At 34.6% G+C, this 21,090-nt stretch overlaps 6 protein-coding genes and 1 non-coding gene across 7 annotated transcripts; 5 read left to right on the top strand and 2 right to left on the bottom strand.

Moving 5' to 3' along the window:
• Positions 1-1,124: 1,124 nt before the first annotated feature.
• Positions 1,125-2,472, top strand: LOC120260548 (keratin, type II cytoskeletal 2 epidermal-like). The gene is made up of 2 exons (XM_039268041.1): positions 1,125-1,297; positions 1,817-2,472. Exons 1-2 carry the CDS (start codon positions 1,231-1,233, stop codon positions 2,137-2,139), a joined length of 390 nt encoding a protein of 129 aa, XP_039123975.1. The 5' UTR covers positions 1,125-1,230; the 3' UTR covers positions 2,140-2,472.
• A 1,819-nt stretch (positions 2,473-4,291) lies between these two features.
• LOC120261715 (serine, glycine, tyrosine and glutamine-rich protein-like) lies at positions 4,292-5,495 on the top strand. The gene is made up of 2 exons (XM_039269697.1): positions 4,292-4,496; positions 5,008-5,495. The coding sequence occupies exons 1-2, from the start codon at positions 4,430-4,432 to the stop codon at positions 5,343-5,345; spliced, it is 405 nt and encodes a 134-aa protein (XP_039125631.1). The 5' UTR covers positions 4,292-4,429; the 3' UTR covers positions 5,346-5,495.
• Positions 5,496-6,209: 714 nt separating this feature from the next.
• On the bottom strand, positions 6,210-6,575 carry LOC120261528 (auxin-responsive protein SAUR50-like). The gene has a single exon (XM_039269447.1). It carries the CDS (start codon positions 6,573-6,575, stop codon positions 6,210-6,212), a length of 366 nt encoding a protein of 121 aa, XP_039125381.1.
• Positions 6,576-7,316: 741 nt separating this feature from the next.
• LOC120260676 (ribonuclease H2 subunit A) lies at positions 7,317-10,017 on the bottom strand. Its single transcript, XM_039268214.1, has 8 exons — positions 9,822-10,017; positions 9,643-9,714; positions 8,592-8,715; positions 8,418-8,505; positions 8,202-8,339; positions 7,946-8,033; positions 7,741-7,861; positions 7,317-7,665 (listed from the first exon to the last, which is right to left on the bottom strand). The coding sequence occupies exons 1-8, from the start codon at positions 9,901-9,903 to the stop codon at positions 7,482-7,484; spliced, it is 897 nt and encodes a 298-aa protein (XP_039124148.1). The 5' UTR covers positions 9,904-10,017; the 3' UTR covers positions 7,317-7,481.
• A 1,562-nt stretch (positions 10,018-11,579) lies between these two features.
• TRNAP-CGG lies at positions 11,580-11,651 on the top strand. Its single transcript has one exon. It is a non-coding gene; the product is annotated as a tRNA-Pro (tRNA).
• A 575-nt stretch (positions 11,652-12,226) lies between these two features.
• Positions 12,227-15,259, top strand: LOC120261816 (rho GTPase-activating protein 1-like). The gene is made up of 5 exons (XM_039269809.1): positions 12,227-13,008; positions 13,746-13,866; positions 13,950-14,069; positions 14,194-14,424; positions 14,497-15,259. Exons 1-5 carry the CDS (start codon positions 12,641-12,643, stop codon positions 15,073-15,075), a joined length of 1,419 nt encoding a protein of 472 aa, XP_039125743.1. The 5' UTR covers positions 12,227-12,640; the 3' UTR covers positions 15,076-15,259.
• Positions 15,260-16,477: 1,218 nt separating this feature from the next.
• Positions 16,478-20,895, top strand: LOC120262182 (signal recognition particle 54 kDa protein, chloroplastic). Its single transcript, XM_039270258.1, has 14 exons — positions 16,478-16,711; positions 16,895-17,027; positions 17,430-17,497; positions 17,568-17,822; positions 17,944-18,021; positions 18,155-18,280; positions 18,433-18,535; positions 18,890-18,990; positions 19,296-19,433; positions 19,534-19,677; positions 19,843-19,918; positions 20,167-20,252; positions 20,381-20,506; positions 20,573-20,895. The coding sequence occupies exons 1-14, from the start codon at positions 16,532-16,534 to the stop codon at positions 20,678-20,680; spliced, it is 1,722 nt and encodes a 573-aa protein (XP_039126192.1). The 5' UTR covers positions 16,478-16,531; the 3' UTR covers positions 20,681-20,895.
• Positions 20,896-21,090: the final 195 nt, after the last annotated feature.

Genomic DNA, 21,090 nt, shown 5'->3' with positions numbered 1-21,090 from the left:
TGTAATCTTCACGGTTCCAAGTATAGTTTCAATTAATTCAAATTCCACCCTCCTTATATAGCTCCACTCAAAAATAACATTCAATTAAGTCACTAAACAATCTCCATAGTTAACTTCTGAGTGTAACTTCATTCTCCAATAAATTAATTAATCGATGTACTCACAATTTAGCTCTCATCAACTAAATGAGCTCTAATAACCATATAATAAGAAAATCACTTCTCACCTCCCTCAAATCTACTCAATTAAATATGCAGTAAATAATGTCAACTCTTAATAATACAATAAAATAAATATTATATTTTAACATTAACAAAACAAAAAGAAAGTTAAAATTATATAGATTTTCAGATAATAAAATTATCAAGAATTTTTTTTAAATTTTTTAATAAAATAAAAAAATCATATAAAAAATTTTACATTAATGTGGAGCTAACACCTAATCACACTTATAGCTTCACCTTGCGTGACCTGATGTCTGAACCAATCTCTTCAGCAAAACACAAACACCTTTTACAAGCGAGGTAATTGGTAATATTCCCTAACTTAAATTTTTATTTTAAATTTTAAATAATAAAAAACAGTCAGTTTAAGGATAAAATTTACTTAAAAATAGCCCTTTCACAGGTCAGTCTTGGCCACAAATTCGGGTAAATTTTTTAGTAAGTCACTAAACTTTGGTTCATTTTCACTTTGATCACCGAACTTCAATTTGTATCAATTTGGTTACTCAATTTTAATTTCATTTCACTTCGTAGTAAATCAAAATATTTCAACCTCCAAATGAATGATGTGGCTGTTTTTCGATGACGTAGACATCTCTAATAGACTTAATAATGTGTCAATATGAGGATTGACTTAAATTTTTAGACAACCATGTAATCAATTGGGGGTTAAAATCCTTGATTTATTACTAGTTGAAATCAAATTAAAGTTGAGTGACTAAATTAATACAAATTGAAATTCAGTGATCAAAGTGAAAATGAGCCAAAGTTTAGTGACTCACTAAAAAATTTACCCCAACAAATCCTGTAAGGGCCAATATGTGACACGGCGATCAAACCGTGTAAGCCCAATAAATTCCTCGAAACAGACACGCAATAAAGAGGAAAGTGCCAGTGCTCTCTCTATCTCCGTCAAAGGATTTATAGCTGCTCATCCAGCTTGCAAAGAAGAAGATAGAATACCTTTATAAATATTATCAAGTGGAGAAGAACTCAAGTTTCATAGATGAGTTTCCGAAGGAAGACTTTTATATTGCTTCTCTTGGTCGTGTTCATGTCTTCCTGCATTTCAGGTATTTTTTTAGTTTCTTTCTTGTTTTGAAATCAGAATTAAAAAAAATTATTGTTTCGTCAGGATATTCTTGTAGAATATGTTTTCTAAGTGGAAGATTGTGTTTACTCAAAAAAAATAAAATAAAAAATAAAAAATAAAGGTTGGGAGACTGTTGAAAATTCAAACATGTCATGAACAGCAGGATGGCATAGACTTCTCCTCTCTTACTAATGGTTTAATCATCTTCATGGAGGAATTTTATTATGAACTGACAATGATAAACACTTCCGAGATCTTTGGAGAAAAAAGATATTATGCTTGTGCCAGTTCCAGGATGTTTAAGCACTGGTTGAAATATAATTAAAGGAAAAAATGTAGAGTGTCTGTGAATTGCTATAGAATGTGTGAACAAGAGAGTAGTAACTCTTTGATTGTTATTGTTATTGTTATTGTTATTGTTATGCCCCTTTGTAACATTAATCTAATTGATATTCTTTCTGTATGCATGTATATATATATACTTCATGTGCTGTTGTAGTTATCAGTTCTGAGGAAGAAAGGAAGATAACTGCTGTTGAGAAATTGTTTGGAGGATTTAGAGGTGGTTTTGGAGGATCTAGAGGTGGTGGTGGATCCAGTGGTGGATCAGCTAGAGGTGGTGGTGCCAGTGTTCCTCGGAGTTCAGGCAATGGTCACAGAACAAGTTCAGGAAAGATGATACCTGCAGTAGTGGCCGGAAGTGCTGGTTCTGCACATGCCAGATCAAATGAGAGGAAGAACAATGCAATTGGCCATGCACAACTCACTCACATCTCATTGGCAACTGCAATTCTGTGTTTTACAATCCTGCTCTTTGTTTGAATTCAGCAAATCTCAGGGAGACCACAACTGATCTATGAATTGTTTCAGTTTGTAGGTGTAGCACTTTGTGAAGTTCTCTCAATTTTCATTGTTCAAAGCTTTAAGTTTTGTAGTTCAACTACTTTCTTTAGGATCAAGAGTTCAATTTAGATGCTTAATTTGGTACATATTTCTGAAGGAAAGATGAGAATAAGAACATTTTGAGAGTTTTCTGCAACTAAAGGCTAAAAATTGCCTACTTGTTAATCCCATTGATATTCCAAGTTGTTGAATTGTGGGTAAAGATTGAACTAGTTTACTGTTTGAATCAATTATTGACAATTGTTATGCTTAGTGTTGTGTTGCAATCCAGCTCTTTCTTCTAACTTGGAAAATCTTAAATTTTCTTAAAGATTAAGAGTTTAATTTGGATTTTATCAATGCCTTCAGATCAATGAAGCTTGATTTTCATGGTTTCATACTAATAATGATGTTTAATTTGGTTTGTGTTTGAAGTTTGAAGGTTTCTGAAGAAAAAACTAAAGGAACAGTCCAACATGTTAATTGTTCTGGTGCACATCAGTATTAGCTTTTCTTTACTTAATGATTTGGTTTTCTTGTTTGGTTTGTTGGTCTATATGTTAATAATTAGCTTATCAACAATCTTATTGTTCTATCTGAGAATTGTCTTTTTATTACTTATTATAATAATGATAATCAAAATTATCCTGTTCAATAAATTTATTCAAGATTTTTATTGAATTTATTTAAAAATGATTGTACTTTTGAAAATAGATAATAAAAAATTTAAAAAGATAAGTTTGATGCCATTAAATATTATAATCGCTTGAAATTAGAGCTAACGACAAATCTCTTAAAATTAGGCGTTCGCTATCTATAGAAATCAATTTGAACAAAATCAACACACTAAAATCAAATTTGAACAAAATCAATGAAATCATCTAGAGATATCTTTGTAATTTTTGTAATATCTCAATAACATATACTTTAAATTTTATTATTATTATTATTATTATTATTTATTTCTTTTTTTTATTTTTAAAAAGAATTCAAGCCAATAGGAATATTCCTTTTTTTTTTTGTTGGGTTTACTGAATATTATGTTCTAATTTAAGATACATTTTAACAATTCATATCTGAATGGCACCAATTATCGTCTTTATTTTGAAAAATTATATTTTAAATTTCTATAATATTTTTAGTTGATTTTTATATGACTTCTTAGAATCTTAGTACTATGCACTGAAGGGAGGAGCTATATGAAACATACAGTTCTAAAACGGAGATTCTTTGCATAAAATGAACTACCGTATATCAACTCAACATTCTTATTTTTTTTTTTAAATTTTTTTAATAAATTTGGACAAGTCACAAACCCTCAACAATTACACTCTTATTCATTTTAGCAAATAAAGCAGTAGTATTTAAAATTTGTTTTTCCTTAAAACGTTTTACTCTTCATTGGTTTTATTAATAAATGCTACTTAAGTTTCGGCATTATTTAATCAGTCACATTTATTTTTTCTCATATAATTTAAAAATATAAATGGGACACGTAGCACGAATCGCATGTGCCTACACATGTTTTTTATTTTCAAGTAAAATAAATAAATTATTAATTTATTAAAAGAAAAAACTGGTGCAAACAAACAAACAAACAAAAAAAAAAAGCTAACAACTAAAAAAACTGAAAAAAAATAAAAATCACATGAGCCTACACACGTGATTTATGCAGTTTTGGCACAAAATCTGTGAGCCAGGCTGCTGCTACCAACATTTATTTTATGCTTCATTTCCTTCTTAATTAAAAAAAAAAAGAAATGAATTTATTTTCAATGTATTCTGCTCACAACAAGACACATGTATTTGAACTATTTTTTAGTTTTTAATTGTCCACATCTATATTATAATATATATTAATGGTACATACATAATTAATAATATCTTCATGTGCATATGGATAATCAATTATATCAAAATTGTTTATAATTTTAAAACTATAAACATTACAATACATAAATAGTCTTCATATCAATTATCCATACTATACCATATATATGATGGAATACTTATCAGAATATCAAATTTAAATATTATTAAAGAAAAATAAAAAAAGGCAGTTATTCCCTCAATTAAAGAACCAAGAGATTCGAAGCAGAAGGAAGGCAGCAAAAGGGAAAGTGATCTCTCTGCTTTTTGAGGCCAAACCCTGAACACCTTGTTTTTTAGTTACATATAACTTCTATATCACAATTACAGAAACCAGGCATAACTTAAACAAGTTGTAAAGATGAGTTCTGTGAAGAGGTCTTTTGTGTTGTTTCTCTTGGTTCTGTTCTTGTCATCCTGCATATCAGGTATATATATATATATTCATTAATCTCTGCTTTCTTCCATTACAATCAGAAATAATTTTTTTATTTTAAAAAAAAAATTGCTGGCAATTTAAATATTGAAACATGTGGATTAGAAACAAGGACAGTGTCTTTAAAGAAGTAGTAAGTTTATCAGTTCCAGAGCTTTTCTTTGATGCTATGGAAGTTTTATTTGGATTAGTCAAACTTGCATGTTCTTGTAGGATATGTGTTTTTTTCTTCTGTTGAACACCTCCTTTATCATTAATGGTTTAATGATCCTCTTCATGAGTGGAATTTCATACAAACTGAGCATGAGAAACAGGTCCAATGTCTTTGGAGAAAATATTACTTCTGTGTTGCTGTTAAAACTCTGGTTTAAATATAGGATGATGCTAGGAATTTTGAACAATTGAGTAGTAACTCATTGCTTGTAATTATTACTACATTTCTTGATCCATATATATATGTATATATATATATATGTGTGTATGTACTTCATGTGCTCTTGTAGCTATCAGTTTGGTGGAAGAAAGAAAGATAACTGCTGTTGTGAAAGCGGCTGCCGGTGGTGGTCATGGTGGCGGTGGTGCGCATGGTGGCGGTGGCAGTGGTGCACATGGTGGTGGGGGAAGTGAAGCTGGAGGGTCAAATGAAGGTGGTGGTGGCAATGGCGAAGGTTCTAGGACACCTTCAGGAGTAATACCTGCCGTGGTGGTCGGAGGAGCTGGTGCTGCAAATGCCAGGCATGGTGCAAGGAAGCACAATGCGGCGACAATTAGCCATGCGCAGCCAATCTACATCCCATTGGTAGCTGCAATGCTTGGTGTTGCAATCCTGCTCTTTGTTTGAACTTCAGTGTGTGTGTGTGTGTTCAGGTATATTGGTAAATTGTCTTTGGTGTTTGAAGTTTGAGCTCTGCGGTCCATATAGTTTCTTTACGATCAAGAACTCAATTTGGATTTTATGGATATGTTCATATTAATAGAACTTGATTTGCCATGTTCGTATTTTCGTATTAGTACTGATGTTTAATTTAGTGGATTGCGTTTGAACACTAATTTGTTTCATGCTTAGAATTCATTTAGTCTTGTGTTTGATTTGAATAGCAGTTAGACAGGAATGCCTTAACGTGTCTGTTAGTGAATCTTATAATCTAATCTGACTTGCTTTCTTTTTTGGAAAACAAGGACATTTGTGAATTTTCTGCAACTAAAGCTCTGATGGTTTACTTGTTGATCCCCATGATATTTCAAGTGGTTGGAGTGTGGGGGAATGATGGAACCTTTTGTTCATTTCTGCAGAAGTTGAGTGTCCATTCTTCTGAATTAACAAAATTGGCAATCAAAATGTTTGATTTTGTTACACATAGGTCATAAAATATATTTGCATTTTGTGCGATCGTTTGTGCTAATACTGAATATTAGTCTCTGTTTTTGGCTTTTTTCCTCTCTTTCTTTGTCACAGAGATGTTGAAGCCAAAGAACAACAGTCACAACAGAAGGAAAACCTTTTGTTATATAGTTTTTCAGAAACTAATTTAGTATAACACCATCAAAGATTAATCAAAGTCTATAACATCAATCAAGCAATGTGTTGACAATCATTTCTAACAATAGACTAGTATAGGTATACAACTCTAAGCGTGAAATTCAATATACAAATACTAAGTTGGGGGAAAAAATCAAAAGAAGAAAAACAGAGGATTCTTTGAGTTCAATTCTCTAATTCCTGCACCAAATTTTCAAGATCAAACTGCCCATGGTGACACTTAACTGCAGAAACAACCTGTTGGAAAATTGAGACAGTGCAAGGAAGAGATAATCCACTTGTCTGATCAAATCCATACTCCATGTAAGCCTTCTCTAACAACATCTTGAACAATGGATGTGCCAAGAAGGCAGTAGGAATCACAAACCTCTCCTTCTCTTCTCCCACATATACCGGCAGAAACCCAACCGGCGTGATGATACCCTGGTGATGCTCATGAGAATTTCCGATCAACCTCTGGTGACGAAACTGCTTATGAGCACCGAGTATCTTGGCTATCCTTGCTAGTCTCATAGTTGAAACCATCTTCATCTTCAGAGCAAAAATGAGTGAGTTTACACTGCTAGTATCTTGATAACAAGTGATTATAAAACAAGGACAAGGCTTTGTTTATATGGTAGTGAAGAAGATGTCTTTATCTATGAAATATGGGTGTCATTTCATTTGAATTGATTGCCGTTTGGGGGGATTAAACCAAGTGTAGACTAATACTGGTTTTACTGATCCAATGGTCTAATCCAATCAGATTTATTGCCTTTAGAGCAATGACTTGGTAAGCTGAAATTGACCACTCTTTTGCAGTAAACAAGTAAGTTGTTTAAATTGACTTTTGGTTTAAGGTTAATGGCATTGAATTAAAGCTTCTAATTGAGACATTTTCACACCTGCCAATGAAAGATAGTTATGTTTTTCAGTAAATAATGTTTTGTGGAGACACAGATTTTGTCTGTCGGTTTTAAATGAACGTGTGAAATGCTCAGTTGATCAGTACAAATTTTCTTTAAAAATTTTAAGAAATTCAAGTACAACTTCTTGTCCTTCTCAATGACTTGTTTGGTAGCATAATAATCCATACGGCATTTGTAGTCTATGAAGATAATTGATGAGGTTCTTGTCCAAATCTCATTGTAAAGCATCATACAAATATTATGTACTTAATAAGTACTTGTTTGTAGTGAATCTTGTCTGGATAGTCATGGCTTTCATATTATAAAAACAAATGTGGATAAGCTTTGATTACTTTAATGAAGATCTGATAAATACAATAACAATTCATTTCATTTGAGATCATTAACAATTACAAAAGCTTTAAAATTGGGGTGATTGAGATTGAATATTTTTTGCATGAAGGTCCAAAAAGTTTTACATCTTTCTGAACTTGAATCAAGCTCAATACAGAAACAGATGTTCTAGTACTATGTGAACTCAGAATCGTTGTCAGAATTCAGAGAGCAACTCAAGTTTCCGAGCCTGGAAGAATTTCGACCGACCTTTACCGGTGGATTCCACATCTTCGCTTTTCCTCTTCGAACCAGAGAAGCCAAATTTTGACAATTTCAGTTGGTGTTTGCCACTGCTACTTCCGCTGCCCGAACCATCTTCATCAAGTTTATCGGACTCCCTGAGTCACCCATTTTAGTTAAAAATTGAACCATGAAAGCACAATTGAAATAGAAAATGTCTGCATGGAACCCACCATATGACTTCTACCATATCCTTCGAGTATGAAGCGCAAGTCCCCCAACTGAAGCGGACTAATGACGGGAATCCAAACACTGGATGCTTGTGATGATCCAACCATGCTTTAGTAACTGGATCTGATCAGGATTGTAAGGAGGTGAACAATATAGACTGATTCTTAACATATGAATGATCGATTCAAAGAACCCAAATGTACATACCTCCTGGATATCCAGATCCAAAGTTCCTATGCATATTCTCAGCAGTTTCATCAAGTACCCAGTTACGCAAAGTTCGGTCTCTAGTTACCTAAAACAATTAAGTAATTCCAGCACTTTCAGTATTTAAAGATAATAACATAACAACACGAAGTACAGCCTGTCATAAATGAATGAAACGAGTCATTATATTTCACAACCCTTATTTATTTATTTCTTTGTAAAAGAAATCATGTCTCTCTGATGCCGTGGAAATTACCTTTGCAACTATACTAGCTCCACTAACAACAGGATAAATACTATCAGCCTTCTTTGAAACCACAAATTTGACACTCGGAAACCTCTCAGACAATTTAATTCTATACTTCTCTGCGTCTCCAACTGTATCTAGATAAACCTTTGTGAGGAATTATAGAATAATATTAGTGGATTGATCAAAAGAATGATAAGTAAAAAAATAATAAAAAAAATTTACCTCAGTTAATAAAACACCCATATCAAGAACTCGACTGACAAGGCCCATAGCTGAATTATGGGATATTTCATTCAGATTGATTTTAACCCTTGATGCAAACAAACAAGCATATTGATTTAAGAGATCTGATTAAGCATAAGAAAGGCACTCAAATGTAGGTTGAAGGGTACTAACCTTTTCAGCATTTTGGCAGAAAGGTCCTTAGGATCTATAATATCAACTTCCCAACCAATGGAATCATTAGCTTTAAGCTTTTCAAATAACTCCTCCCTCTTTTCCTCTTTAAGAGTCTTTGAATCTGTTAAGCACAGAGAAACAGAGAAGGAAATAATCGAATATCACTAACTTCATGAATTTGATTATAAATATGATGCCAGTTTCATTTGATGATAACAGAACAAATCAAGACAATGCATAACCCCCCATTGCTAGTGTACAAGATGAAACATATTAGCACAATGAAGTAATGATGCAGAGCTGATCATTAGCAAATAGTGCCAGAAATAAAGGGGAGAAAAAGAAAGTGAGTTTGAGAGACAAACATAACATGCATAGAGGTAGTTTTTTTTTAAAGTTGAATATAATGTCTCATTGCACATCATTTTACCAGGAAAAATGGGTCATATGTCAATATACTACAATAAATCTTCCCAACACTTTGCTCCAGTACCATTGGTTAATGTTCAGTTGAGGCAATTGACAAAGGAATAGTAAGTTCAATTAGCATCTATCAAATGTATTTTCCATAAGATGCATTCAATTCAGAGTTATCAAGGTGAAATAACCAAATCTTTCCAAAATCAACTCCAAAAGGAAAACGATTGTGTAAAGTTTACCACTTTATCAATGCTCATACTCAGCAACCTTCAAAAATGGCCACTCTGAAAACTACACAGAAATAGTACAATTTTTATTTTATTTTTATATATATATATATATATATACTTTTTGTTTTTTGTTTTAGGAGAGGGCAAGAAAATATCTAACATGACTCCACCAATTCAATTTAATTGATGTATAAATCATACTGAATACCCATAGCTAATCAAGATATCCAGAGCTTCTTGACAGAAGAATTTACCAAAGAAAAAAAAAATCACACTTTGAACCAAATGGATTACTCATAACACTTGCATAAACTCAAATATAACAACAAAAATGAAACAGGAACTACATTTCAGATAAAAAGAAAAAGAAACAAGAACAAGGGAGATCCAATCCATACCTGCAAAATCCAAGGAAGCAAGTGTCTTCTGGTAAGATAGAGGACAATACAAGCATCCATACACCATAGGACCTGAAATTCATAAATCAGAAATCTCCAACCAAAAAATTCAAAATAAAACCTCAAAAATCAAGGGGAAAAAAAAAGATATAGATAACCATCCAAAAGAGAAGACCTACCTAGAACGGGACCCCTCCCAGCTTCATCAATGCCCATGATGCAGGGCTCGGACGCCCATTTCGGCAGTGGAGCATACCCCATCCTCCAAGGATCCAAGGCTCCAATGGCCACAGCTCTCCTCAGTCGGGAAGCGCGCGCGCGAAAACCCTAGACAAGTGGTACATGATAACAATTAACCAGCTCCGAGGAGTACCATAACAAAAAGGATCACGTGCGACGCTGCTGTCACAGCCCTTGGACTCTCCCTGTAGTGAAGGGCTCAACACAACGCGTTAGATGCTAGCTTCATCAATTCATCAATGCCCATGATGCTAGCTTTCAATTTCATGCAATAGTTTTTTTTTTAAAAAAAAAAACAAAGATGAATAACAATTGTTCTAATAACAATGTGCGCGCCCATTTGATTAACAATTCATGTTTAATTCTCAATTCATACCCGCATTCGTATAATTAATAGTACAGATGCGTTACGGATGCATGTATTATTAATCATACACGCATCCGTATGTTTAATTCTTTCAATAAATTTGTGATTTATTCACATTATTTAAAAAAAATAATACTTATTAAATTTTAAAAAAAAACACACACACATGAACTCGTTTAATCTTTAAAAAACTCAAAATCGGAGAAAAAAGAGAGAAAAAAAATAAGATCATCTGATTTAAGAAAAAAAATAAGAAACGAAATTAAACATGACCTACCCTAAGAAAAATGAGAGACAAGAAAAAATAAGTTATCTGATTTAGGAGGGTTTCGAATGACAAAACCTCAAATATATATGTATTGAAAAAAAGTTTGTAAAAATCAGAAAAATGTTATGATATAAGAAAATAAAAAAATGTTTTTGATATATAAACGTTTAGGAAGACCAAGAAATTCTTTTCATATAATTAGCACTGGCACTAATATATATTTTTATATATATAAGCTCACCTGCTAAAGTGCTAGAGTTAAAGAAGGCAAACTTGAATTATGCTATTGGATCGGTTAGACGAAGCTTGGAGTTTTTGACTTCACGAGCTAAGGTGATGGTACCAGAAGAGCAGACTTCTTCCACCACGATGGCTAGTCTTTGAGCTTATGCTCTTCTTCCCTTATAGGGATTCACCTACGTTCCTTCTGGTTGTTGTTCATGTTTTTTTTATCACTTGTTTGTGTAGTTATACCACGCCTAATGCCAGTACTTCTGTTGTTGGTGCTATGTTATTTTTTCTTATACTAGCTTCTAAAGTTGGTCTGTCTCTCTACTTCGTTTTGTTTAATATGTGTAATTTATCCATATTTTTTAAAATTTAAAAAATTTAAAAAAACATAAAAAATGAGATTGTTACACCCCTTGCAAGTTAGAAAACACATTACGCATCTATTTCGAATGATATCTATTACTAATGATATGTTATAGACTTGATATTCGTCCCCCTCCTCTTTCTTTTCACTGAACTTCTTTGGAATAACTTTAAAAATAAATAAATAAATAAATAAATAGATAAATAACCTTCTCCAAACTAAAATCAATCATGACCTCCATTTTTTCTATTAAAAAATAATTAATATATTCAATAAAAAAATTTACCTTTCATATTTAATTAAAAAAATATATATGGGGTTCTACAAATGTTCAAGATTCAAAGCATTATCTTTAGTATAAAAAACCAGAGATATTTCCAATAAAACAATAAAATATAACTATCATTTAATTTTAACAAATATTAATATAAGTCAATATAATAAACTAGTCAAAATTCCGATGTGAAGGGCGTTTGGTCTAGTGGTATGATTCTCGCTTCGGGTGCGAGAGGTCGCGAGTTCGATTCTCGCAACGCCCCCAGGTTTTGCCCTTTTTTTAATTATTTTTTAATTAAAAAAGAAAAGTTAAAAAAAAAAAAAACAACAACACTACTTTTTTAACGGCTCACCCGTTCTCCTCGTTCTTATCCCGCCCATTCCGAGTTTGAATTTGAATCATTCCCATCACTTTTCCTTTATCTAAAAACCAAATACATAAATAAAAAAAAAGGAACAAAATGATCCTTTTCCCTTTTGTTACTGTCTCTTGGTGGTTGTTATTTCCCCACAATCAATGCAGTTATCAAGGTTGCAGACATGCATGAAATAACAACCAAAACTAATAAATATATTATTATATCCAATGGACTTCAACGTTGTTATGTGTTAAAATAAAATTAATTCCATCATAAATTCATGAACAGTTGAAAGCGAAACATAAATAAAGAGACAAATGCATTCACAAAACACCAACAAGCAATCTCTCTTCTTGCCCAGCATTAAAAGATCAGAGATATTATCTAAAATAAAAGATAAGGAAAGCAAAGCGTAGAACTCACGTTGCCCACTTCCACTATCTTCTCCTCCAAATCCTCCCCCACAACCTTCTTCCCAAAATACCCACCTTTTTCCTTCTTCTATACAGCACAACACACTTGGTTTTTGATCTTCATTAGAATACAAACACATAAAAAAAAAAAAGAAAGAAAGAAAAAGAGTACTCTCTCCAACCTCTCTGCTTCTTCTCTACTTCTTCTCCTTTTTAGCTTCTTCGACGTCTCGTAGCTAGCCACGAAGAGAAGTGGAGGAGAAAAGGAGAAGAAAGATATGATTTTTCCCAAGTCCCACCACGCAAATCCAACCCCATTGCTTCAAACAAACTCCAGGAATTAATCAAAGTTTCAACCTTTGGATCTCTCTTCAGCAAGGGAAAACTGTTCCTAATCTCAAAATCCTTTCTTTTTTTTTTTTTGGAATTTCCTGTTGGATTGGTCCGTAGTGGGAAGTGTATTCCAGGAATACACCTACAATGACAGCCGTGTTAAGGTCACCAACCCACATCCCTTCACCTTCAAGCTCTCCACTTTCTTGCAGCCCCACTGATGATGGACGAGGCCTTTTAAGGAGGAGACGTGTTGAGGATGGAGTAGAGAGGAAGGAGGAGAGGAAGGGGCAGGAGGACCAGCTCTCTTTGTTGACCTTTGTGTTGACAGTGCTGAGGAAGTCGCTGGCCGGGTGTAGGACGGAGGGAGTTGAAGAGGAGCTTCGCTCAATGGAGATTGGCTGGCCGACGAACGTGCGACACGTTGCCCATGTCACCTTCGACCGGTTCCATGGGTTTCTCGGCCTCCCTGTGGAGTTTGAGCCTGAGGTTCCCCGCAGAGTACCCAGCGCCAGGTCTCTTGTTCTTCTTCTTCAAAGCTTTGAGCTTTTGATGATGATGTCTTCTGATGATAACTTTGCAAATCTTACTATTTCTGGTTATTTGTTAGAAAATAGTTTCATTTGCATTGATTCTTAGAGATTTTGATATTATATAAAGTTGACGTGTGTGATTACTGTGTAGCATTGATGGAGTTTGGATTTCTGTTAATAATGTTTTGTAGCTGAATTGATTATTAGGCTTATGTTTGATTATAGAGTTGAATGCTGCTTATTCACAAAGGCAAAGCAGCTCCTGATGCTAATTCTCTGCAACATAATTCACTGCATACATGGTCGGATAGCGTGTAATTCTTCAAATTTTGTACTTGTTTCAAGTAAAATTAATATGGTGTCCTATTTAATGTGCAAGGCATTTATTCTATCTTTATTTGACTCTAGAAAAAAAATAAATAACAACTAGTCTTCATTGACTATAACTTGGACCTTGTTACTCTGAATGCCATAATAAAAAAAATCCTTGTCCAAGCTGCTATTTTTGGGTTTGTAGATCCTGTGTCATTCAAAGGTGATGTCTTTACCTGATGATGGTTCTCTTTTGTGTTAACCATCTTAAAGGTGGCTTTAGATGGTGATAGAACCATGTTATATACTGTAATATATATTCAGAATTATCCTTTTGAGTTCTTATTTTCATTGTGCGGAGGACCTTGATATTGTTTATCAACTCTTACAATGTTTTCTCCATTCAGCACGAATGCCTTTGGTGTTTCAACACAATCTATGCAATGTGCTTATGATTCTAGAGGGAACAGTGTCCCAACTATTCTATTGCTCATGCAACAACGCCTCTATGAACAAGGAGGCCTTCAGGTAATGCCCCCTCACTCATTATGAATCTCAGTTGATCAAGCACATACTTATTTCTAAATCTCCATCACCATTTTACTAAACAGGCAGAAGGCATATTCAGAATTAATGCAGAAAATAGCCAGGAGGAATTTGTCAGAGATCAGCTGAATAACGGTATTGTACCTGATGGAATTGATGTGCATTGTCTTGCTGGTTTAATCAAGGTAGCAGATCCATTGCTGCTTGTTCTTTCAGTCTGTTTCTGATCACTTTGTTATCCAGCTTCATTTATCTGAGACCTATGAGTGTACTTTTCATGAGATGTTTGTTCAATTGGTGCTTCTGTAGGCCTGGTTTAGGGAGCTTCCAACCGCGGTGCTCGACTGTCTCACACCTGAGCAGGTAGCACAATGCCAATCAGAAGATGAGTGTGCTCAGCTTGTGAAACTTCTTCCACCATCAGAGGCTGCTCTACTGGATTGGGCGATAAATTTAATGGCCGATGTAGTCCAAGAAGAACAACAAAACAAGATGAATGCTCGCAATGTTGCAATGGTTTTTGCTCCCAACATGACTCAGGTAACATGAGCTCAACTCAGGCAATCATGCTCCATTGCTTTCATCAGTTTCATTCTCACATTCATTTTGCAGATGGCAGATCCTTTGACTGCATTGATGTATGCAGTGCAAGTGATGAATTTTTTGAAGATGCTCATCCTAAAGACACTGAAAGATCGGCAAGAACCTTTCCTGGAGGACAATGCTTCAGTTCCTCATCCAGATCCATCTGATGGAAATAGTCATCACAGTCTTTGTCTCCCAAATCCAATGGTTTCTCACAATGTAGAAGACACCGAGCATGTTTTCGTCGCCAAGGAGCCAGTACTAGACAATCCAACACATCTCAACAGACAAAGCTTAGCTGCAGAAGGCTCCATTGATAATTCTCAAACTTCTTCTGAAAACGCTGTATCTCAAACAACATCACAATCTACTGATGAATGCTCATGCGAAGTCTCGGTACCAATTGAGAATCCGACTAAGGGATCGGGACATCGAATGAGTTCTCGGAGGAAGAAAGGCCAACCAAGTACTGTAAACAATAAGAAAGTAACAAGAAAAATGAATTCACAGCCTGCTGTTCGAGGAATGCCGGCCGAAAAAACATTGGGTATTAGTGTAGTGAGTAGTATAAATTCTAAGGTGAAGCGAATTGAAGCATGGAGGTGAAATGCAGCATCAGCAAAACAAGCTTAAATTTGATCATGTGCAATTTGCATCAAGTGTTTCAGACTTTTCATTTCTAACTGTAGTGTGTTCATTCTTTGTTGTGCACTTGTCTCTAACGGTTTGTGTTATGAGATTTGCTTGTTTTCATAATATTTGTTCAATGCTACAACCTTGTGTTTTTTAACTGTGAAATTCTTGTGTTTTGGTTTAATGAAGATAATAAGATTAGTAGATTTAAATTTTTCTCTTTGGTTTATTTGATATAAGTTATGTGACCGTTAGGTACGAACTGAGATAAAGTTTTCAGGAACACTGATAACATGGATTAGAAATTTAGAAGGGAACACAATTATTTATTTATTCAAGCTTTTTATAATTGCTTTCACTTTTGGCATCAGTATATAATCATATCAGTTTCAAATATTAATAAAAAAAAAAGAATTTGGTAATCACTTTGGAATATTCAATGAAATTATCAACATTTTTAGGCATAGATATCTGCCTTAAAATAGTACTTCATCACTGTTGGCATACATGCAAGGAAAAAAACACATAAAAATGTAAAATTTTAAGTATGATTAATAAGAGTTAATAGCTCACAGTATTTGTTCCACTGCAAAAAAAAAAGCGTAAAATTGTTAAATAACTCTAATTTAAGTTTGCTAAATGTCGTGTTAGAAATATGTTTTTATTTACCTACCTTCCAAAGTTGCATGATGGGAGATTTAATTTCTGAAATATTTTCTAGGCATACATGTGGCAGAAATCCAATTGTATCATATGATGTCTGACTGAGTTAATAAATCTTTAAAGGGTCGTTTACCCGTCTGTCTCTTAACATCCTTTTGTGGGTGACGTTTGTTGCCTTTGTAAACTAATAATAATAATATATCTTTGGTGTGGGTTAGAATTTACAATATAAACCCCATATCATCAGGTAAGAATGCACAAGTTGTCAACCACTGGATAGCCCAATGGTATGACACCAAAGTATAAGGGGGAGGTTATGGGTTCAAATCCCTTCCCCAACAGTACTGTTCAATTTACTGTTATACACTGTTTACTCGAGATTCTTATACTATTTTCATACTGTACATACACTGTACATGTTCAGTACTGTTTATATTCATATAAAAAAGGCACTTGTCGTCTATTATTCAAAAAAAAAAAAAGAATGGACAAGTTGAATGATCAATTCCTAATTTGTCCATTCATCAATTTCTTTAACTAACTATGCTCATCGCATTTATTTAAAAAAATAATAATTTCTATCTTGATTATATATATATATATTCAAAATAAAATTTCCCAATAAATAAATAAATACAAATAAATAAATAAATAAATAAGAAAAACCACCACTGTGCAGTGTGCTGTATAGTGTATACATAACATAAGCGAGCAATGTTATTATGAAAAGTGAAAACCTTATCTTTTTCTTTCTTTCCCTCCCGCCATGGAAACGATCGGCTTCTCATCCGTTGCTTCTCGGCATTTCTCCGCTTCTCCGACCTCCTTCCTCGCTACCCGCGGCCAGAGATACGCTGGAAGAACGTGCTTTTCCTCCAGATCCGCCTCCCCATGGATAGGCTCCTCAGGCTTCTCTCTTGGAAACCCCTCCAGGAATCTCTTCACTGTAAGCTTTCCTTGATTCTAGGATTCTGTTTTCGTGGGAATCAGTTCGATTTATTCGTTTTTCAGTTGATATTTTCACTTAAATTTTTACATTATTGTCTTTTAGACTTGATTTTTGCACAAAAAATGTAATATTTGGAGTTTTAATTGTGGAAAATTTGATTTTTTATGTATCAAACTCCAGAGAGAAGTTTGGAGTTGGATTAATTCCGAATCAAGCTATATTGGTAGAAGAAATCAGTTTGTGGTGAGAGCTGAGATGTTTGGGCAGTTGACAAGTGGTCTTGAAGCGGCATGGAACAAACTCAAGGGAGAAGGTATGCATCTCCCTTTCACTACTTGTTTTCTCCAATGTTAACTTTCTCTATTTGAGAATTTCAGAGCCTGAATGAAGCCTTATTCTCTAGTTTGCACTTTTCTATTAATATGTGGCTTGATGTTCTTTCTATAGTCTCTTCTTGTGCTAGTTAAGAGTAACACAGGAGCAAAGAAGGGTTAGGTCCTTCTTCAATTTTCTCTTGGTGTCTTGATCTGCCATTGAGCTTTAATTTAATTCCATGAAACACTTCCTGACCTGCATTACCGGAAGAAAAAAGAGCAGTAGAAACACAAACATGATATTTATCAATTAGTGCTATCTTATATACTGTGGCATCTACCATTTTGTTTTCTATTATGTATGCCATCTGACATCTGAGTATGCTTGTATTTCATCTCAGAGGTTCTGACTAAAGAGAATATTGTTGAACCTATGCGGGACATCCGGAGAGCTCTTTTGGAAGCAGACGTGAGCTCTTTTTTATGGTTATATATATATATATATCTTGTATAAAACTTAACTTATCATTTCTGTACAGGTGAGCTTGACAGTTGTTCGAAGGTTTGTGCAGGCTGTCAGTGATCAGGCTGTTGGTGTGGGTTTGATTCGTGGGGTGAGACCTGACCAACAATTAGTGAAGATTGTGAATGACGAGCTTGTTAAGCTTATGGGTGGAGAAGTCTCTGATTTAGAATTTGCAAAATCTGGACCGACAGTGATATTACTAGCAGGTCTGCAAGGTGTTGGGAAGACTACTGTTTGTGCAAAACTTGCATTTTATCTTAAGAAGCTGGTGCGAACCAAGTTCCACTCTCTAAAGAATATCAATTTTCTGGAAGAAATCTCTGATATTGATTTATCAGCAGAATGTTTGTGTAACCTATTGATACTAACAGATGTGGCACAGATAACAGGGGAAGAGTTGCATGTTGGTTGCAGGAGATGTTTATAGGCCTGCTGCTATTGACCAGCTCAAAATTTTGGGCAAACAGGTTGTTCGAGTATATTTTACTTTTGTGAAGGAAGCTAGTTTGTAGAACATCAAATCAACTAACTATGTTTGTTCAGCCATTTCCGGGTGTTCAAATTATTTCACACATTCTGATGCTTTGCTGTAACCTTTAGGTGGGAGTGCCAGTCTATTCTGAAGGAACGGATATAAAGCCTGCAGAAATAGCAAAACGTGGATTGAATGAAGCCAAAAAGAAATCAGTTGATGTAGTAATTGTGGATACAGCTGGAAGACTTCAGGTCTCATGAGAGCATTTTTCCTTCACATGTTTCCTTCTGCTTAGGTGTTTGTACATATAGAAGATCATATTGGAATATGTTTATATGGTCTGGGTTGGGGGCATCAACATATAATAGTATAAATTTGCTGATTGCCAATTTTCCAATTCCAGATAGATAAGACAATGATGGATGAGTTGAAGGAAGTAAAGAAAGCCTTGAATCCTACAGAAGTTTTGCTAGTGGTTGATGCAATGACTGGCCAGGAAGCTGCAGGTATGAGAACTTTAACTTTATGCATTACAAAATCGTTAATTGCTTCAGTTGAGGTCCAGTGAGACATCTTTGATTTTTGCTCTCTGGTGATGGACATACCTCTTACATATGTGCAAGGGCTTTCACTGTCAGCAGTTAATATCTGGTCATTATAGTGTCATAAGGTTACAGCATTGTCTTGCTTTTATTAGGAAGTCATATATCTCTTGTCAATTGTTATAGCTATGTAATCTGGCTATTTAAATTGATAGTTTTTATAAACAATATTTATGTGTGAATGCACCTAAACACATGGCGAACTTGTGTTCTATTTTCATCTTATAGTGAATTCTTTTTTTTTTTTTTTACTCTCAGCCTTGGTGACAACATTCAATATTGAGATTGGTATTACGGGTGCCATACTAACAAAGTTGGATGGTGATTCTCGAGGTGGAGCAGCTTTGAGTGTTAGAGAGGTTATTCATTTTTCATTGCCTTAAGGTGTTATTATACATGTTTATTGCATAATACTGGCCTTTGCATTTATGTGCTATAATTACTCTTTTGTGACATATATGTTACTTTTCTTTTTCCCCTTTTTGAGACATTGATCTCAGACTGAAACAAAAAAATATACGCAAGTTTATGGTTGTTGAAAAGTATTTAGTTTTCATGTGCTGTGAAAATAATTGTTTTGTTGAATTTATTCATTGCTTGATACTCCACGTATTATAGTTGCAATGTTTGCCAATCTAAGTATTTGATACTTGGAACTTGACAGGTTTCAGGTAGGCCGATTAAACTTGTAGGACGTGGTGAACGCTTGGAAGACCTTGAGCCGTTCTATCCTGAACGCATGGCTGGCCGCATCTTAGGAATGGGAGACGTTCTTTCATTTGTGGAGAAGGCACAGGAAGTAGTGAGTATTCCACAATCTTTCCTGTTCACTTTTCCCTTCAATTATTGTAGAATAATAGAATAAGCTCAATAACTGTGCTGTTAACTGTATGCACGAGTAGATGAAACAAGAAGATGCCGAAGAACTGCAGAAGAAGATCATGAGTGCAAAGTTTGACTTCAATGACTTTTTAAAGCAAACACGTGCTGTTGCACAAATGGGGTCAATGAGTCGTGTCATTGGAATGATCCCAGGAATGGGGAAGGTAATTATTGTTGTTATCATATTCCTTGCAGTTAGTTTTTCCCCTTTAATCATTCAAGTGTTTTGTGTTCCCATTATTGGCATCAGTTAATTGGAATTTCGAATTTTTGTATAAATGTCAGTAGCTTACTGAAATTGGAAATTGGGTATTTATTATGATGAAAAGGTTACTCCGGCACAAATTCGAGAAGCTGAAAAAAGCTTGAAGCTTATGGAATCAATGATCGAAGTAATGACCCCAGGTATGAATTATACTTCCGTTCATATGAGAAAACAAAGTTACATTGGCTATTTTGTATACAAGCCTTGATTTGCTTTATGCTTGGTCCTTATCTATTTGTACTATGTATAAACCTGAAGCCATTTCGACTCTTTACTCAGTAGGATCAAGATTGCATCTCTCTATATTTGGAAAAAGAAGTCTGCCAAATGAATTGCTTATACATTTGCTGAGTATAATTCTGTTCCTTTTTTTCCCCCCAATTGGCAGAGGAAAGGGAGAAGCCGGAATTGTTAGCTGAATCACAAGCTAGGAGGAAGAGAATTTCTACTGAATCCGGCAAAACAGAGCAGCAGGTTTTGTTCTTCTAATCTAGCCGAAAATGTAGCTAAAACTTAGATAGCATTTTCCGTGAAATACACCAAATCAGGACACCTTCTCTTGCATCGAATGTTGGATATGAACTAGGATTTATTCTTTTCAGGTAAGTCAACTTGTTGCTCAACTTTTCCAAATGCGAGTCCGTATGAAGAATCTAATGGGGTTAATGGAAGGCGGATCTATTCCTGCTTTAAACAACCTTGAGGAATCACTGAAAGCCGAACAGAAGGTACCTTTTTTCTGTCTTGTGTACCACAATGTATGCTCTGATATCTAATCTCTCCCTGACTACCAGGCACCTCCTGGTACCGCTAGGAGGAAAAGGAGATCAGGAACGAGGAAGCAATTTGTGGATTCAGGGGTGGCACGGCCTAGTCCTCGTGGTTTTGGATCAAAGAGCTAGAGAGGAACATAGGGCCTCCTTAATTTGATGTTGTTCCGAACTTATATTGCTTGAGGATAGTTTTCATTTTCACAACGGTCTGCCCATTTGCTGCGGTCCGATGTAAAGGTTCCTAGTGTTGTTTTTTGCGGCATTAGCTCGACTTGCATGAACTTGTGTTTGAGCATCTCAACCAAACTAAATAATTTTCAACGGGCAGCTATTTATTTCTCCAATTTCCTTCATTGCCAAATGTAAATTCATGCGTTAGTAGTGGTGTTGTCATTAATATTATTGTTACTATTGGTTTAAAACCTAACTTGGGATTTGTTATACCCAACCTCTAATTGAAATTTGGATTGTTAGAGGGATGTAGTGTGCTTGAGGGAATGCGGTCAGTAGCTTCAAATTTAGAATTGAACTTTGAGGCA

Source organism: Dioscorea cayenensis, chromosome 5 (assembly GCF_009730915.1).
Source record: "Dioscorea cayenensis subsp. rotundata cultivar TDr96_F1 chromosome 5, TDr96_F1_v2_PseudoChromosome.rev07_lg8_w22 25.fasta, whole genome shotgun sequence".
In the NCBI taxonomy this organism is placed as follows: Eukaryota; Viridiplantae; Streptophyta; class Magnoliopsida; order Dioscoreales; family Dioscoreaceae; genus Dioscorea; species Dioscorea cayenensis.
The sequence above is the reverse complement of the archived record's forward strand: the minus strand, read 5'-3'. Positions and strand labels throughout refer to the sequence as shown.

Bases quoted from the DNA above. Each gene is read 5' to 3' on its own strand.
- LOC120261528 (XM_039269447.1), bottom strand. From the start codon at position 6,575: ATGAAGATGGTTTCAACTATGAGACTAGCAAGGATAGCCAAGATACTC.
- LOC120260548 (XM_039268041.1), top strand. From the start codon at position 1,231: ATGAGTTTCCGAAGGAAGACTTTTATATTGCTTCTCTTGGTCGTGTTC. The intron at 1,298-1,816 runs GTATTTTTTTAG...GTGCTGTTGTAG, and splicing joins CATGTCTTCCTGCATTTCAG to TTATCAGTTCTGAGGAAGAA.
- LOC120262182 (XM_039270258.1), top strand. From the start codon at position 16,532: ATGGAAACGATCGGCTTCTCATCCGTTGCTTCTCGGCATTTCTCCGCT. The intron at 17,498-17,567 runs GTGAGCTCTTTT...ATTTCTGTACAG, and splicing joins GAGCTCTTTTGGAAGCAGAC to GTGAGCTTGACAGTTGTTCG. The intron at 17,823-17,943 runs GTGCGAACCAAG...CACAGATAACAG, and splicing joins CATTTTATCTTAAGAAGCTG to GGGAAGAGTTGCATGTTGGT.
- LOC120261816 (XM_039269809.1), top strand. From the start codon at position 12,641: ATGACAGCCGTGTTAAGGTCACCAACCCACATCCCTTCACCTTCAAGC. The intron at 13,009-13,745 runs GTCTCTTGTTCT...TTCTCCATTCAG, and splicing joins CGCAGAGTACCCAGCGCCAG to CACGAATGCCTTTGGTGTTT. The intron at 14,070-14,193 runs GTAGCAGATCCA...GTGCTTCTGTAG, and splicing joins GTCTTGCTGGTTTAATCAAG to GCCTGGTTTAGGGAGCTTCC.
- LOC120260676 (XM_039268214.1), bottom strand. From the start codon at position 9,903: ATGGGGTATGCTCCACTGCCGAAATGGGCGTCCGAGCCCTGCATCATG. The intron at 9,715-9,821 runs GTAGGTCTTCTC...TATGAATTTCAG, and splicing joins TGGGAGGGGTCCCGTTCTAG to GTCCTATGGTGTATGGATGC. The intron at 8,506-8,591 runs GTTAGTACCCTT...GTTTGCATCAAG, and splicing joins TCTGCCAAAATGCTGAAAAG to GGTTAAAATCAATCTGAATG.
- LOC120261715 (XM_039269697.1), top strand. From the start codon at position 4,430: ATGAGTTCTGTGAAGAGGTCTTTTGTGTTGTTTCTCTTGGTTCTGTTC. The intron at 4,497-5,007 runs GTATATATATAT...GTGCTCTTGTAG, and splicing joins CTTGTCATCCTGCATATCAG to CTATCAGTTTGGTGGAAGAA.